Source organism: Montipora foliosa, chromosome 3, assembly GCF_036669935.1.
Source record: "Montipora foliosa isolate CH-2021 chromosome 3, ASM3666993v2, whole genome shotgun sequence".
Taxonomy (NCBI): Eukaryota; Metazoa; Cnidaria; class Anthozoa; order Scleractinia; family Acroporidae; genus Montipora; species Montipora foliosa.
The window spans coordinates 36333393-36350892 of NC_090871.1; the positions used below are offsets into that span (position 1 = coordinate 36333393).

Genomic DNA, 17500 nt, shown 5'->3' on the forward strand with positions numbered 1-17500 from the left:
CATTGTGTCTTCCATAATCTAATCGTTATTAATTAAATGAGCGACACCGTCGGAAAGCTTGATTACTGCACCAAACCGAATACCCAGAGAACAAAGACTAGCTTTTCTTTATTTATTTATTTATTTTTATTTTTTTGTGGTGCACCCCCTGGCAGTAAAACCCTCGTGAAGTCTGATACTTTTGAAGAGCAAAATCATCCAAAACTTGAAATAAATATCCAAAACACCTGTTTACGTGCCACTTTTATCAACATGTAGCCCAAGAAGCATTCGACCTGATAGTTGATACATGTAGCTTAGCACCCAGTTTCTAGATGATTAGTGGCTCCAGATCCTCAGATGAAGGTAGTGCTTTTTTATTTAACTAAAAGTCAAAAACTGGTCCATCTTCTCAAGGCTTGCTTCACGGCAAAAGGACAACCACTTTGCATAAAGTGGTTTGAGTTTGAGTTCAAGTTTCCCCGTGCATCAATTCCGGTCGTCAAATTGAACTAGTTTATTTCAATCGAAACGAGGCACAAGAAATTTTGTGATTGCGACAATGACACGCGATCGATGCGCGCGATCAAAATTGACTGCCAGATCGATTGCGATCATAAATCAAGAGTTTGTATGCATCATCACTATTGAAACTTGGAAAAATAGACACCTCCTTCAACTTCAAGCTGTTTATAAAAGCATTCTAGATAATCAAGATGAAAAAAAGCAAAAGTAAATTAAGTCTGGTCCCCGTGGTGAGGATCTCCTCTAAATTCATGACTGACCCCTCAAGTTGAGTGACAAGAAGAAAATAAGACACGGAGATTGCGTATCTACTGCCGTGGGAAAAAATCTATTACAACAAAAATGAAATCAACCCTCGGAAAACCCATAGAGCACGGTCACAAAACAACTTTAACTAGAAGTAGAATTGATACTTTTGTGCGGCAAATGCATTCTCTCCCCCCCCCCCCCCCCCCCCCTTCATTACCGAGGCCGGGTAAAACACAAAGATCTTTTGAAACAACATATATCTCTTTTATTGGCTTGCAAATTTAAAAAAAAAAGAACTATCATTCGTTGCGTCTATAAAAATATTGAGTTCCCATGCGTACTTTTCTATTCTCTGGTTTCACGGGATATATTTTCACATAATGAACATTCTTTGGGGTCTTCATTAATTCAGTCCTCAAATTACTGATCCCCAGATTCTCCGGACTCCCCTGATTCCTCTTCGTCTCCAGACTCTCCAGATTCCCCAGAATGTCCAGACTCCCCTGATTCCTCGGATTCTCCGGATTCTCCGGATTCCCCAGATTCCCCAGACTCTTGGGATTCTTCAAAATCCTTAGATTCCGCTCCGGATTCTCCTGATTCTTCCTCATCTCCTGATTCACCAGACTCCTCTGATTCAAAAATGCTCCGCTTTCTGATTTCATTTTCGTCACCAGACTCTTGGTTATCTCCAGAGTCTTCCGATTGAAAGTCATTGAATTCATCCGCGACTTTAGAGTACTCAAAGCTTCTGCTTCTTTCTTCGATACCGTCAATTGAATCTCGTGAATCTTCGATTTCTCCTAGAAAAAAAATTGTGACCGAGTAAGTCAAAGAAAAAAAAGGCAGCTTGGGCAGATTCTTGTTGATTTTGCTGACAATGATATTTACAGGTTTTTTCGCACCCATTCCACTAGATGATAAAGTGCCGGAGGGGTTGAATCTACGACTGTGACGTCAAAGTCAATAAGAGCGCCACAAAATAATAGCTTTTGGTACATTTTGCTTTCGTTCAGAGAAAATCTTCGGATCTCATTTGTTTTTTTAAACACTTATAATTTATTGAAGTCGAACTAACAGTGGCTACCTGTAGCTTACACTTTGTCCGAAGGATTTTTCGCCGTTAACTTTACAGTATTTAAAAATTTAAAGGTTACAATATCTTGGTCAATATTCAGTTTCAATTCCGTAGTTTGAAGTCCAAAGTCTACATTCCGTGACCCAGTGATAGGGTTATAATCAAGGTACGATCGTAGAATAGTTGTTTACATTTTGCAATATTTAGTACTTTTTCGTAACACTATATATATATATATGTGTATATATATATATATATATATATATATATATATATATATATATATCGTTTAATCCACTCTTTGCAGTTAGAACTATGTATAAACTGAATTATCAAGCGGTATCATTTACAAAACTATTAAAAATAATTAAGGTATACTAATGTAAAATCTACATAACAAGTAATCTAGAAATCTAAAAGTTATTAAATCATTAGCTCTCTTGGTTCTTGCCTCCTGGCGAACGGACTTTTCACTCCTAGATCTAAGATTGTAAGGAACATTATAAACATTAGCCTGAGGGCGGAGTTTCCACGTCGCAATGAACTTCCTACTTAATGTTTCTCGCCTGACTTCTAGACTTGAAGACTGGGAGAATATCAGCCCGGTGAGATGTGTTACCGAGTCATACAATGATGTTTTCGTTGCATTCACAAAAACTCGTTTCCGGTCACGCACACAGTTCGTTAATACATATTTTCCCGGTAATCTGCCACGCAGTGTCCCATAGTCTAGCGGTCATCGCGATTGCCTCTGAATGAGGAATTGCCGAGTTCGAATCCTACTTAGGCTGTCTTCTGTAAAAAAAATGCCCCTACGAGGCAAATAAATCTTACGAATGCGCAGCCACATCGCGACACCCAAAAAAAAATTTAAAAAGAAGTGTCAGAGCTGAATCCTATCCTAGAAAGAGGCGCCGTCAATGCAAAAGTTCCGTCAATGCAAAAGTAACGCAACGGCAGCTAGTTTCACAGGCAACCAACACTTAACCCGTCACTCTTTTAAATGAGGACTAGATTGGGATCGCAAAATCAGCCCGAAACCATCTTAAATAGACAAAAGGACATAAGATGCAGGAAAAGAAACTTTACTTTATTTTTACTCTCTGCTATAAACTAAGGTTAAACAATTTTCCTTTTTATGTTTCCCCAAAAAACCATTCCTTTTCGTACGTTAACTGAACATTCAAGTCTGAGCTGCATGTATTAGTTTCAGAGTGACACATGTCCTGTATTCTATCAAGACTGAAAATGTTGAGGCAGTCCCAAAATGTTATGGAAGAGATAGCAAATATTTTAGCCCAGTCAGTTAATAAAGAGATGTATCAATGGATGAAAGTACATTGACTGAATATTCAAATCGTTAATCTGGGTTGCCTGTGCCAATTTCAGGCGGCATACGAATTAGTGTAAGGCTGAAAATGTCCAAGCGTAGGATTCCCAGAATTGTTATGAAGAAGTAACTATTTCAGCTCAGTTCAGTAATAAACAATACTATATATCAGTGGACGAAAAGAGTTTTACTTTTTCCGCGTGGGATACCGATCAATTTGGTTGGAGCCAAAACAGCCTATGACAGTTGGCGTTCCATGTATACGTAAAGAAAATACCATAACTGAATAATAAGATGACCATCAAAGGAGTACTTACGTATTGGTCCCGTAAGGCAACACTGCAGAGAGGCAATTAGCGCAAATGTAACCACGTAGGTCTTCATTTCAACTGTTTTCTATTCTGCTGTTAAAACAACGAAGAACTATTATCTTTCTTGTAATTACAATGAAGTTGAGAGCTAATTGAAAGGCAATTCTTTAACCATCTACATTTTTCCCATGCTATGAGTTCACATCCAAGAATTAGGGCCACAGAGGGCCAGGGCGCATCTGTACGATCATGATGATCAGTCTGTCTTCTTTTGGATATTTGACATTATTCTGTCATAGACTAAATTTAGTACAAAAAAAGACTTCTTCACCGGTAGGAAGATGTTCTTTAATTAATAGATGAAGGTGATGACCAAGAAACTAACTCATACTTGACTTTCACTGCCCTCCACCGAAAAAAATTTTTTATGATGACCTAATTCTTCACTGGACATCCCCGCATCAAAAATTGTACGCGTAACAGGAAAAATCAACAGGGACTCGAGGGATATTTCGGTGTAAACTTACCATCATCATTGTCGATATAGAATTAGCATGTACTGATTTTGTGTTGTCGTCAACAATTATTCGCTGTACACCATGAATAACAACAATAAAGAAATGTATCTACTGCTGGCAAAAGTTTCTATCAGCTTTAAGACCAAACCACACTGTGAGACAGAATGAGAACAAATGAGACTCGTGATTGTTTGAGAGTTGCCTTTTCTCCTCGATGTACTTTTACCATGTACATATCAGCCACTGTAGGAAGATCATCCAGCACGATAACGACGTTCTAACGGCTTCACAGTTTAAAAGATTAGTTGAAATCACTTTATCCCTCATATCATATTTAGTTCGGCAAGCACGTTAATAGTAATATCTTATTTAAAGTGTTTTAGATCAGACTTGAAAAGAAGGCTTGCATATTATATATAAACTAAAAAAAGTATAAGTAATTTGTTTAAACCATCTTTGGTTTCAACCATTGTGTTTGTTTATTAGAGTTTTCTCTTTGAAGTCTACGTTCATTATGCTATTTCAGACAGGCACTAGTGAAACTCTGATTGACATCACTGCGGTAAACGTTTGTAATTTTAGAAACGTTTTCCAATAACGTTCAACATGAGACTCGTAAAAGGGGATAAACACCATTAAGTTGCTATCATAAGTTATTTTTCTGTAACTTAGGACATTTGCTTTTGCTGAGGAGATTTCCAGACACGTGAGTACGCTCGATCAAGTGGAAAACAGCGAACCGGCTTAAAGTGTCGATTTGTTTTACAATTGCCAACTATAGAAATTGAGGGTTTATATATTAAACAATTTGTACGAAAAATAGTTGTTTAGATAACTAATGTAAACTCTTCCTTCGCTTACCTTTCGGCTGATCTTCGTGTTTCCTAAACAGAGTCCTGCTGTTCAAAGTCAGTAATACAAATCATTGTAAAACGTAATCGCTGCTAAACCAATCAAAATCAATCCACGTGTCTGCTACCTTTTAGATCACGTGGTCCACAGAACCAATGACATTAACACCATAACGAAAACGGACGGAAAGTTCACAAAAGAGAGAAAAATTCAAAAACAGCGAGTCGAGAACAAAAAGAGTGTCTTCTGAATTATATTTCTATATGACAGAGCGTAAATAAGACAATTTCCCTTGTAGCAAGAAAACCGAACCTTGATGAATTTATAATCAGGGTCACATTAACCTGTTGATGGTGTTTAACGGGTGACAAAACACCAACCAAGAAACATATGGGATAAACTAGAAGTATCACTATCGTATCCAGTCGTTCCCGGGTGAGATAAATCAACATGGCGTATCGACCTTGGATGTTGAAAGACTCTCACGAGCAACTTGTTACCAAAACAGAGAAAATGACGCCAACAGACGGTTTTGCCCATTCTGAACAAGCAAAATCTGTGTCAAAAGCACCGGGCTCTAGGCAAGTTTTGCCTTTTCGAGCGACATTTAAAAAACCGCTTTAATTTTTGGGCAACTTTTGGGCAACTTCTTCCATTTTGAGCAAATTATTTAGCAAAAGAGACAGACAAAACTTATTTTGGCCTAATATTGCCTTATTTCTGAGATGCATTTCCTATAAATAATATCAATTTCATCATCCACGCTACATTAATTGTTTGGGTCACCTAGCCTGTGCACCCGATTCTCGCGACTCCTGTTTGTGACACCCGCTGAAAATACACAGTAGTACGCGGGTATCACCCGTCGAAAGTATACTATAGTACGTTCCCTACAATTCAATACGAACCTAACCGAAGCGAAAATGAAAATTACAACGGCATTTAAGACTAAAAAGTGCAAACAATCATACTTAAATCAATTTACCGCAAATTCCAATCCCTTGTTACGCTTTAAAGACTACAACGGCTCCGTGAAGTGAATTTCGCAATGTCATAACATGTACTAAACTCAGTATATGACCAACTTCTCACCAAGCCGTAAAAAACCGTGGATAAGGCAGTTTTAAGCACAATTCAATCGCTTAGTACGTTTTAAACGGCTCTGTAAAGTGAATTTTTGAATGTCATAAATGCACTATTGGCTACTCTTTGCGGGCATTTTTATGCTCGCCGTAAATCTAGCGTGAAATCAGTTTTCAAAATGGCCTAATTTCAAAGATGTAACTTCTCACCAAGTCTTTAACCGTCGTTAAAGCATTTTTAAGCATATTTCAATCGCTTATTACGTTTTAAACGGCTCCGTGAAGTGAATGTCTTTATAATGTCATGAAGTTACTATAGTATACTTTTTGCGGGCATTTTTATGTCGAGTAATCTAGAGTCAAAATCGATGTTCAAAATTGGCCTAATTTCACAGATCTATTTTCTCACCAAGCGTTAGACCGTAGATAAAGCAGTTTTAAGCGTATTTCAATGGGTTATGACGGTTTAAACGGCCTGTGAAGTAAATTTCTCAATGTCATAAATGTACTATGGTATACCTTTTGCAGGCATTGTTATGCCGGGTAATCTAGTGTGAAAGTCAATTTTCACAATGGCCTAAATTTAGAGATTTAACTTCTCACCAAGTCTTTAACCGTGGATGAAGTAATTTAAGCGTATTTCAGTGGCCTTTTTCGTTTCAACGGCTCCGTGAAGTGAATTTTTCAATGTCATAAATGTACTATAGTATATTTTTTGCGGGCATTTTAATGTTGGGTAATCCAGAGTGAAAATCGATGTTCAAAATTGGCCTAATTTCATAGATCTATTTTCTCACCAAGCGTTAGACCGTAGATAAAGCAGTTTTAAGCGTATTTCAATGGGTTATGACGGTTTAAACGGCCTGTGAAGTAAATTTCTCAATGTCATAAATGTACTATAGTATACCTTTTGCAGGCATTGTTATGCCGGGTAATCTAGTGTGAAAATCAATTTTCACAATGGCCTAAATTTAGAGATTTAACTTCTCACCAAGTCTTTAACCGTGGATAAAGTAATTTAAGCGTATTTCAGTGGCCTTTTTCGCTTCAACGGCTCCGTGAAGTGAATTTTTCAATGTCATAAATGTACTATAGCATACTTTTTGCGGGCATTTTAATGTTGGGTAATCCAGAGTGAAAATCGATGTTCAAAATTGGCCTAATTTCATAGATCTATTTTCTCACCAAGCGTTAGACCGTAGATAAAGCAGTTTTAAGCATATTTCAATCACTTATTACGTTTTAAACTGTATTATGGTCGTAGCGTCCGCGGGTCGATTCGCCTCGGGGCGAAAGTGGTATCTATGGGTGGGGCAAAGTGTCCTCTTCACGTTGACTGAGTTTGGTCCCAAGGGAATAAGAGGTAGGAATGCTATGCAGTTAAAACATTCCACAGGAAACCCAACACGAAACAGGATACCCAAATTTCGTCACGTGGTAAAGCTCGGCGAGGCCTTTCTAGCGATATATGATATGTTGGGATAGCTTTACTTTTGACTTTCTAGGGTTACTTGGCCTGTCAAATGGGGTGAGAGTTGTACACACTTACAGGACTTGGGATTCTTCAGAAGTAGGCTAGATAAGTGTTGATGTACTGTGACCCTCGCTTTTAAGGAACGATGCTGAAATTTGGCAGGCAGGTGCGTCTCACACTGGCAGACAATCCTAGTTGGGTCTGAAGGATCACGGGTTGGGGAGGGGGAGTTATGGTCAAAAAAGCCTTCCCTGGGTGTGCAAGTTGCACCACGGGATGCCCCACGTGATTGCGCATGGGAGTGGCAGGGTGCACCCTGGAAGACCTGGCATACCTACAAGAAAATGCCAAACTCCCCCTGATGTTAGCTCTCCCTGGAGACCAATCATAATGCTAATGCACTTTGATAGGGGCTATCCGACCACTTTGATAGGGGTTTTCTCTGAGCACTGGGTTATTGAATTTACACTGACAATGGTCATCCCACTACACTAACCCTAACTCTAGCACTTTGCCAAGCATTCGCCCAGGGCCTTGAGGCTCAGATGTCCAGGACCCAGATACGTGTCCTCACTCAGTGGTGTTTTTTTACTATATAGGAAGACAGCACTTGTCATTAGCATGGCACTTCCCTGAAAGGCCAGCCTTACTTACAGGAGTTCACCAGAAACCTGTGCAATTCGATGCAGGCTGCCAAGGGCTATACGACTGCATCACTCGTTTGGCCTCTGCACGTAGTCCACAGGCTGTGCATGCAAACGGCAAAAACATCTGGCATCTTGGTCCCCACTGGGAAAGTGTCCCCTCAGACACCAACCCTCTGACTAGTCAGGACCTATCCCTGTCAGAGGTCTGTCCCAAGTTGGGTCTCAAGTCATGTAGGGACCACTCATTCACAGGTTGACTGGAGGCTAGTGCTTTTACATGGTCAACTTGCCACAACTGGCCGGTCAGGTAGGCTGTGAAGGCATGACCCAATCTCTTGGACCTGGATTGACCAAAGGATGGTCATGAATCACCTAAGCCGTACCCACAGGCTGGTTTTCACCAGGATAAGTGGAAAGTATTCTGTTCCACAACAGCACAGCATTAGTTATATGAGAAAACAAGTTATCTGTTTGTCTCAGTAAGCAAATTTCTAGTTTGTAAAGAAACTGTGGTGCTGCGTCGGTGGTAGATTGAAACAGGAAAATTTGGTTGATAGAGGTCGAATGATTTGGAAGCTGACATTTTGAGTGTTAGCCATTCGTCAGAGCAAAATGATTTGATTTTGCTCTAACAAAAGGCAAACGCTCGAAAGGTCAGCTTTTCAAATCGTTCACAGTGGTAATTCGAATATCAACATGTTTGAGAAAACCAAAATTATCTGTTTGTCTGCTTCCTTCACTTTTTAAAAAAATCCTTTTGGCCTCATTTACTTTTTATATTGGGGTTCTCTGAGGCCCTCCCAGGGGTTTTGGGGAACAAGAGAGCATGGCTAATTTGAACTGGGGGACAGGGGAACAATGTCGAAATATTTTAGGGAACAAGGGAACAAAAACAATTTTAGGGGTCAAAAAGCTGGGAACAAGTTTGAAAGTAATTTGGGGAACAAGGAAACACAAGCACAAGCAAATATCTAAAGGATCAAGGAGCCACCCTCCCCCCGCCCCTTTCCCTCCTTGGAAGGCCTCTTCTATGGACAGGCGAATTTACTCGGTAGGGAACATTGTATTCTTCTGTTACCTAGCCTGTCTTTGGGCGAAGATAACGGAATACGATAAAATACTTCAAACCACATCATGCAACAAACATATCATACAGCTATAGCAGCTCAACTTATGAGACATACAAACTTTAATGAAGCCATATTGCCCTTAGGGCTTTTCAATAGTCATTTACAAGTTCAAAATGGCATAAACCTATTACAATTTGTCTTGATTTTAAATTATAGTGATTTATAAATAAAAGTTACAAAAAAAATTATTCAATTTTCAACATTTGCAATAAGGATGCCTTGAACCCCTTGAGGATGGGTACTTGTTTTAGGCTGCTGCATAAGTTATTCCACAATTTAGTTGCATGGTAGTGAAAGGTACGGCGGGGCAAGCAAGTTCATGCATTTATTTGCGTGATAGTTTTTAAAGTAGTACTCTGATAAACTTCTTAACATCTGTGTCGCTGCTGGGCGACAATAAAACTCTGCTGGTTCGTTTTTGTACAACTTTATTCTCCGACTTTACATTCAGAACGTCGCTTTCTCACGCACATTTTTTACAAAAACTCAAATCATCACTCTTTTACACGTGCGGACGAGGTCCCTAGCAACGGGCTGACGTCATTGGTATCATAGCAACGCGACCGGAAATGAAAGTTCAGGAAGCAGGAGGCACATCCCCGCCCCTAGTCGAGACACAATGTTTGTCGAGACAATTTTAAGTTCTACTCTTCCGCCTCCTGTACTAAGCAAAGTTTTGTGATTGGCCTTTTATACTCTCCGAACTGAGTTCGTACTGTAACAGCTCGAACTAACCCATCCTGCCCAGGATGAGTAGACACGATTCTGCCCAACGGCCATGCTGATTTGGCTCAGCAACTAGGACAACATCTCCTTCTTTGAGGTTCTGTTTCTTCTCTTTCCACTTCTTCCTCTCTGTCAGGCTAGAAAGGTACTCTTTGGTAAAACGTCTCCAGAAGAAATTAGCTAGCGCTTGGGACTGTCGCCACATCTTTGTCGAATTAATCTCTCTGTCACTAACTTCAGCATCTTCATAACTCGGATTTGCCCGCAACAACAAGAAATGGTTTGGGGTTAACGCTTCAATGTCCCCTGCATCATTGGACACATGAGTAATCGGTCGACTGTTTAGTATTCCTTCTGCTTCGACTAGTGCGGTTCTCAACACTTCTTTGGAAACAGCCCTATCCGCAAGAATTGCCCTCAGCGTCTTCTTGGTGTACTGTACTAGCCTCTCCCATGCACCTCCAAAGTGCGGGGCACTTGGCGGCTGAAATTTCCACTCGATTTCCTTAGGAGCACAGAAGTTTTGTATCCTCTCTTCATCCAATTGTTTGATGCATTTCCGCAACTCATTATTTGCACCAACAAAGTTCGTTCCATTATCGCTGTGGATGCTCTGCGGTCGTCCATGTCGCGCAATGAACCTTTTCAATGCCATGATGAAATGATCTGTTGAAAGATCATCCACAAGTTCAAGGTGGCACGCTCTAGTACTCATGCAAGTGAACAAGCACCCGTATACTTTAACTTCACTGCGTCTTTCCTTTACTAACATAGGTCCAAAAAAGTCAACTCCAGTGTTCCTGAACACCATTCCTGGCTCAAGTCAGCACTCTGGTAGACTTGCCATTTGCTGCTCTTGAGGCTTTACCGTCTGGCGATAACAGTAGTTGCACTTGAATTTCGCGTTTCGCACTACCTGGCGACCATGGATGATCCAATACTCCTGCCGAATTTGATTATGCAGGTGCTCAGTTGGCGGGTGGTAGTAGATACGATGCATTTCTTCGACGATCAGCTGTGCAAGTTCATGGCGCGAGTCAATTACTTTGGGATGTCGTGTTCTGTAAGGTAGGCATTGTGCTCTCTGCAGCCTTCCACCGATGCGACAACCAAGAACCCATCTTCCAACCTTGGGTCAAGAGATTTAATTCTACTCTTCTTGTGGATCTCCTCACCTATCTTCAGACGCTGTATCTCCTCGCCGAATGATTCAACTTGCGCCCTCTTCACAAGATGATTCTGAGCAGCTCTCAATTCGTTCGACGTAAGTGCTCCCAGTAGACGTACTTCCTTCTTAGCTCTTACATTGTTTGCAAATCGCATCACATAAGCTGTAACTCTTCTTAGATTGGTCAGTGACGAATACTTCTTCCACCCTAACAGGACCTTGTTTTCCTGAGATGCTCCAGCCCATCTTTCCTTCTTCTTTTCTTTGATGTCATCGTTCTCGCAGGGCGCTTTGACTTTATTTTCTGGCCAGAGCTCTGCTGATTCATAAAGGAACTTGGGTCCACTAATATAGCGAAAGCCCGCACCAAGTTCCGTAGGACTTAGTCCCCGGGTGATGTCATCTGCAGGGTTAGCCTCTGTCGGCACATATCTCCAACTCACAGCGCCCGCCCCTAGTGTGGCCTCCAGACTGCTCATGATTGTGTGGATCTCAGACACCCGGTTACCGACGAATGCTTTGTAAGTGGAGCTCGTTTGGCGGATCCAATGTAGGACTGTGGTAGAATCACTCCAGAAAGTTATCTTCTCTATCTTTGTAACCATTTCTTCTACCAGTGTTTGAGTTAACCGCACAGCAACTAAAGCTCCCATGAGCTCCAATCGGCAGATAGACTGTGACTTTAATGGAGCAACACGGCCTTTTCCCGCTATAAGACTACACTCTACTGTGTCATCTATAAATTCTCTTCTTAGGTAGGCACACGCGCCATAAGCATTCTGGCTAGCGTCGCAAAACACATGAAGTGCAGTCTCTCGCACAGGTTTCTGTTCTTGGATAAGAGCTCTCGGAATTCTCACTTCATCAAGCTTTTCTGCTTCATTGCGCCATTCACGCCACTCTCGAAGATCAGCTTCTTTCAACTCGTCATCCCATCCGTACTTCATACGATTTAGATTCTGCAGGATGATTTTACTTCTGATTGAGAATGGGAGGAGAAGTCCTCGCGGATCCCAAACAGAGAATGCTTGACTCAAGATCTTCCTCTTCGTCGTACCTGGATCATCCTTCAGTCCCGTAAACTGGAGCATATCTTCTTGGGCATCCCAAATGACGCCCAAAGTTCTGTCTGTTGGTAACTTATCTTCACTCAGTTCGAGGAATCGTGGAGATCTATCCTGCTCCGGGATAGTTGCCAAGACATCTGGGTCATTTGTCAGCCACTTGTGTAGGCGGAAACCTCCACGACGCAGCAACTCTGTCATATGCTTCCTCATTTCAATAGCTTCCTCGCAAGAATCTGTTGACGGTAGACCATCATCCATGTAAAAGTGCTGGTAGACGGCTTTCACACCCAAAGGTAAATCTTCCCCATTCTCATCAGCATTTCGCCTCATAGTGTAGTTCGCTCTGGATGGCGCAGACACTTCTCCAAACACTGTTCTCTCGAACTGGTACACGCTTGGTTCTTCTATCAGAGAGTTTCTCCATAAGAATCTCAATGCTGGCTTATCACGATCAGGGAGACGGAGCATATGGTACATTTCTTTCACATCAGCGGCCATTGCAATTCTTCCTTCGCAAAACCTGAGGAAAACTCCAAACAGAGAGGACAGAAGATCTGGTCCTGTGTAGATCTTATCGTTCAAACTTTGTCCCATGAATTTTGCTGATGCATCGTAGACTCTTCTGAGGCGATCAGGTTTTTTGGGATTAATGACAAATCTGTGTGGTAAGTACCAAGTCACTTTACTATCGCACCGTACTTCCCCTTCACTTCAGTTTCTTCACATAGCCCTTCTCAATGTCATCCTGGATTGACTTTGCATATCTCTCTCTGATCTCGGGACAGCTCTCAAACTTCTTCTCTAGGGATTGTAGCCTCCTCTTTGCCATTCCGTAATTGTTGGGCAGAGATGGTTCCTCATCTCTCCACAGTAGACCTGACACATACGCATCTTCATTCACACTCTTAAAGGTTGTCTTTTCCATCAGTGACAATGCTCGCTTGTCCTCAATCGAACGGGTTGGATCAGCTAGCTTGACCACGCCCAAGGTCTCTATCTCTGACTGAGCCATGACCAGCTGCTTCAGCTCCTCATTTTCAACTGAACTTCTTTCATACACTTTGAACCCATTGTATGGAGATGCTACTCTTCGCTCACCAGGTAACCAATTAGTCACCGCCCATCCAAGTGGGGTCTCAACAGCATAAGGTACCCTGTCAAGTTCCGGTTGACCTGAGGGTTTCAGAATTTGTGTTGGTAGAATCAAGTCAGAGTTGTTAGTTCCAATTATGAGTTGCACTGGACCCGTGTCAGTGTCACGCAAGTCTAAGTTCTTCAGATGTTGATACTCATGCTTGATTGTTGACCACTTCAACTTCTGATCCGGACCATTCAGGCTAGGAATTGTCTTCACATCTCGCAAGGAGTACTTGACTTCCTCTTTTCCGACTCGTGCGACATGGCATTTCTTGATGTGCTGGGAAGCAAACACCTTCTGCGCATTTACTCCTTGAATTTCGAGATCTACCTCTTTGCCTTGAAGCCCAAGTGAGAGCGCTAAGCTTTCATCTATAAGCGTTGTGTTACAGCCTGAGTCACGCAATGCCATCACCTGCCGTTTTCCTGTTTCTCCAAAGACAACTATGGGAAGTACTTCAACCAAAGCAAGACCACCAGTCTCACAACCTGTGTACGCTGATTGTTGATACTCCTCAAGAGGCTCCACAGCCTGACGTGGTGATGAGTCTCTACCTTCCAGGGAGACAGGAGCTGGGTTTCTCTCAACTTCTGGCACTTGTTCTGATTCACGTTTCGCTTTTGCCCGTTCAATAAATCTCAAGTCGACTTCATGTACAAGGGTATGATGACGCATGTCACAGTTTTCAATTTTGCATCTATTCTTACTACGACATTTACGCAGACGATGACCGGGTAATAGACAACATAAGCATAGTTTGTGTTCCTCGACAACTTTCTCCTTCTCGCTAGTCAACATTCCCTGAAAACGTTTGCACTCTTGCAAAGTGTGATTAGTGGACTGGTGAATTGGGCACTTTGTTCCACTAGTCCGGAAGCCAGGACCCTGAAAGAAGGGTTTCGTACAATGATCGGGTCAGAAAAGGTTTGATAGCGGATTTTGATAGAACAAGACCTGCTGATCAATGTCAGCTAGTTAGTAGAGTTGATTTGTGGTATAGATCACAAGTTAAGCTGCTATTTTAATAGGCCACCCCTTGAAATTCATGGAAACGAGGCTGAGATACAAGACCACTGATAATACGTAAATTAAACATTTATTTTGGCCTGAATCTACAAATATCGTTACACCTTTGTAGCACGAATCTTAATCATGTTCAGATTGCTTAAAATGAGGTCACGTGACCGAACACGTGACAGCTGCAAGGTCAAAAATGGTGTTTTATAGCTTTTACTAGCCTATTTTAACGTCTTCATTACCATAAATGTGTTAATTATTCATAGATATTCTGATATTTTATACTTACTGTTGGTACATTACACACTTTAAGACAAATTCTAGCTTATTGAGACTGAAACAATAACAGAATGACAATTTTTCTCCCATTTCCGTGTCAACATGAAAATGAGGCTCATTCCGGTAGCTTCTGTTTACGGCGTTATCTGCAATTGTTTATCAAGAGAAACCTCTAATATCGTTACTTCTTAACAAATTATATCCCAATCATGCTCAAACTTTGCAAAGCAAGGTCACGTGACCGAGCACGTGACCTCAGACAAGCCAAAACATCTATTTCAGTACTTTTGAGTAGTAGAAAATGGCTATTAAATCAACAATAGGTGTTATTGTCCCAGGAAGTCTTCTTCCGTAAATAAGACTGTTATTTATTGTAATTTATGGCTACATGACTTGATTCTACATTTTTTCGGGCTTTTTTGCATTATTGACTTGTAGCTAAAAGCAGGAGCCGATCTGTTTAAGGCATCTACTGTATATTATACTTTAGTGTACTTAAATAATAGATTTTGTGGTTAGAAATTGCGGGTATTCTGTAGTGTGTTGCTCGTGTTTGCAAGTATCAGCGTTACTTTTGTGGGAAACTGAAATGAGGCTGTAGCCTCTTTTTCAAGAATCTTCAAAACGACGCTATATCATCCAACATGGCTGCCTCCATGGCCGAAGCAGTGCAATCTCTGTAAGTACATTTATAGGATAGCTGTATCTTACTTACTTCAACTAATACTTTTTTATCAAATAATAAAAAAGACATCTTCAACAATCGACAATCGTTTTTCATGTCCTTTTAGAACACAATGTCAAACAAAATTTCAAAATGTTTAGATTTGGTTGCCATATTCTTTTTTGGCTTTGATTTTTTTTTGTGACACATTACTTTAAAATTCGTTATTAGATTATAGAATGGCTGATAAAGGTTCCTTTCCTGAGGGCTTCGCCATACCGTTACTTCCAAAATCGAGAAAAAGAAAACTGTCCCGTAGCACATTGTGTATCATTTGCCAGACTGACCGCCCAGGGGAACCACTTAGAAAGGCAAAGGAAGACTCTATTGAAAAAGCGATAAAGGCAAAGGAACAGCGTCGTGACGAGGAAGTGCGGGCAAGGTTTGTGAGTCATGACGCCGGCACGGGAATTCATTGGCACTCAACTTGTTATGCATCATACACAAGTGACCAAAATATTCGCTATAAAACGCCTAGCGATGCTTTACAGCATACAAGCCGCCAAAAGGAAGTCGACGTCATCTCTAGTAGGACTTTTCGTTCAGCAATGGCCCCAGTTGATTGGTCGAGGTGTTTCATTTGTAAAAATAAGACTCATAAAAAGAGTAGAGATCTTATCAATCTATGCACATTCGAGGCCTGTGAAAGCATCCGAATAGCGGCTGAAAGAAAAGGAGATAGCTCTATGTTACACATTTTAGATGGTGTGAACGGAGACCTCATCGCAGCAGAGGCAAAGTACCATAAGAACTGTTTCGCTACTTATGTCAGTAAGAAAACCACGCTTAGCCTGCCCAAAGGAGAAGCCCTAGATTCACCTCACGAAAGGGCTTTTCAAGACCTTGTATTTGATCTAGCTGCTGGTATCAAACAAGGCAGAGCATACGATATGATGTCTCTATTAAGCAAATATCAGGAAATTCTCACACACAAAGGCGCTGATAGTCCGGAAAGTTACACCACTCAAAATCTAAAAATGCGCTTGCAAAAGCATTTTTCCACTTCGATTGTCTTCCATCAGCCAGCCGACCGCAGTAAATCTGAACTTGTCTATGCAAGTACCGTTAACATTCAAGATGTTCTAAACGCATGGGCAGTATTTCAGAGCCCCGAAAATGGAAACATAAGCGTCAACGACGGCAATGAAACACCACAGTCAAGTGAAATACGTCGTGTGGCAAGCTTAATCAAGCAAGAGATAAAGAAATGTACAGGCATTAACACCAAACCACTAAATACTCAAGACGTCAGCATGGAGACCGCCAGACAACTCATCCCGGACTCTCTGTATTTACTAATCAAGCAGCTCGTGTTCTCAGATAAGCGGGCTAGACCCTCTAATGCGTTGAACCAGTCTACCGCAATTGAAGACGAACGACAAATCCTCAGTATCGCACAAGATATCATCCATTGCAGTTCCAAGGGACGTGTTAAGCTTCCTAAGCACACCAGCTTAGCTATATGTGTTCATCATCTGACAACATCTAAGCGGCTTATCGAACTGCTAAACAGAATGGGACATTGCGTCTCCTACGATGAGATGCGCGCATTGAATACAAGTATTGCAGAGGACGTTCTTGCCAAGGCTGAAGAGTTCGGTACTGTCATACCAACTGTAATAAAGGCTGGTTCGTTTGTACAGATTGCTGCCGACAATAATGATTTAAATGAGGAGACTATCGACGGGAAGAATACTACGCATGCAACCACCATGGTTATTTATCAGAACAGAACCTTTGGTCCAGATCCACCTCCCAGCCCAGTAGAACAGAGACCAAAGCGACGTTCATTACAGGCAACGGGTACGGTGTACGACATCGAACAGTGTGCAGTTCGAGGAAGACGTCCAGCTGTAACTGATCACGTTGGCTCTGTTGACATGAAGTGGTATGATGATTTGAACAATGAAACAGGCACCTCTCGAAAAACTGATTTCATCTGGACTCTTCTTCGGCTCTGTCCCAAGAAATTTGGAGAAGCTGTCGTTGCAGATGTATGGGAAAAGCAATCAATTCCAAGTTGGGCAGGATTTAGCGCCATTCTCTATCCTGAGATGCCAGTAGTGAGCAATATTGGCTACTGTCCAATGATCGATGGATCATCTAATGACTTTTCGACCATATACACAGTGCTGAAACATGCACAGAAGATAAGTGCCGCGATGGGTCAAGCCGACGCCGTGATAACCTTTGACCTTGCCATATA

At 41.4% G+C, this 17500-nt stretch overlaps 5 protein-coding genes across 5 annotated transcripts in view; 1 reads left to right on the forward strand and 4 right to left on the reverse strand.

Moving 5' to 3' along the window:
• Positions 1 to 1035, forward strand: part of LOC137994786 (nucleolin-like) — an 8050-nt gene extending 7015 nt beyond the window's left edge. The window contains exon 3 of the mRNA XM_068840382.1: positions 1 to 1035. This exon is cut by the window's left edge and continues 555 nt beyond it. The gene's annotated coding sequence lies outside the window, so the exon portion shown is untranslated.
• Positions 996 to 4921, reverse strand: LOC137994785 (processed variable antigen-like). Its single transcript, XM_068840381.1, has 3 exons — positions 4852 to 4921; positions 3479 to 3565; positions 996 to 1556 (listed from the first exon to the last, which is right to left on the reverse strand). The coding sequence occupies exons 2-3, from the start codon at positions 3543 to 3545 to the stop codon at positions 1174 to 1176; spliced, it is 450 nt and encodes a 149-aa protein (XP_068696482.1). The 5' UTR covers positions 3546 to 3565; positions 4852 to 4921; the 3' UTR covers positions 996 to 1173.
• Positions 4922 to 9905: 4984 nt separating this feature from the next.
• Positions 9906 to 10712, reverse strand: LOC137995681 (uncharacterized). The gene has a single exon (XM_068841203.1). It carries the CDS (start codon positions 10710 to 10712, stop codon positions 9906 to 9908), a length of 807 nt encoding a protein of 268 aa, XP_068697304.1.
• A 230-nt stretch (positions 10713 to 10942) lies between these two features.
• Positions 10943 to 12730, reverse strand: LOC137995684 (uncharacterized). The gene has a single exon (XM_068841205.1). The coding sequence runs from the start codon at positions 12728 to 12730 to the stop codon at positions 10943 to 10945; it is 1788 nt and encodes a 595-aa protein (XP_068697306.1).
• LOC137997367 (uncharacterized) overlaps positions 12708 to 17500 on the reverse strand; it is a 16982-nt gene continuing 12189 nt past the window's right edge. The window contains exons 2-3 of the mRNA XM_068843316.1: positions 14509 to 14512; positions 12708 to 14139 (exon numbers count right to left, since the gene is read on the reverse strand). Coding sequence (XP_068699417.1) covers positions 12843 to 14139; positions 14509 to 14512 — 1301 coding nt within the window. The 3' untranslated portion in view covers positions 12708 to 12842. The remainder of the gene's footprint in view (positions 14140 to 14508; positions 14513 to 17500) is intronic.

Coding starts and splice junctions, on each gene's coding strand:
- LOC137994785 (XM_068840381.1), bottom strand. CDS start 3,545: ATGAAGACCTACGTGGTTACATTTGCGCTAATTGCCTCTCTGCAGTGT. Junction 1,557..3,478: donor TTGCCTTACGGGACCAATAC/GTAAGTACTCCT, acceptor TTTTTTTTCTAG/GAGAAATCGAAGATTCACGA.
- LOC137995681 (XM_068841203.1), bottom strand. CDS start 10,712: ATGGTGTTCAGGAACACTGGAGTTGACTTTTTTGGACCTATGTTAGTA.
- LOC137995684 (XM_068841205.1), bottom strand. CDS start 12,730: ATGGGACAAAGTTTGAACGATAAGATCTACACAGGACCAGATCTTCTG.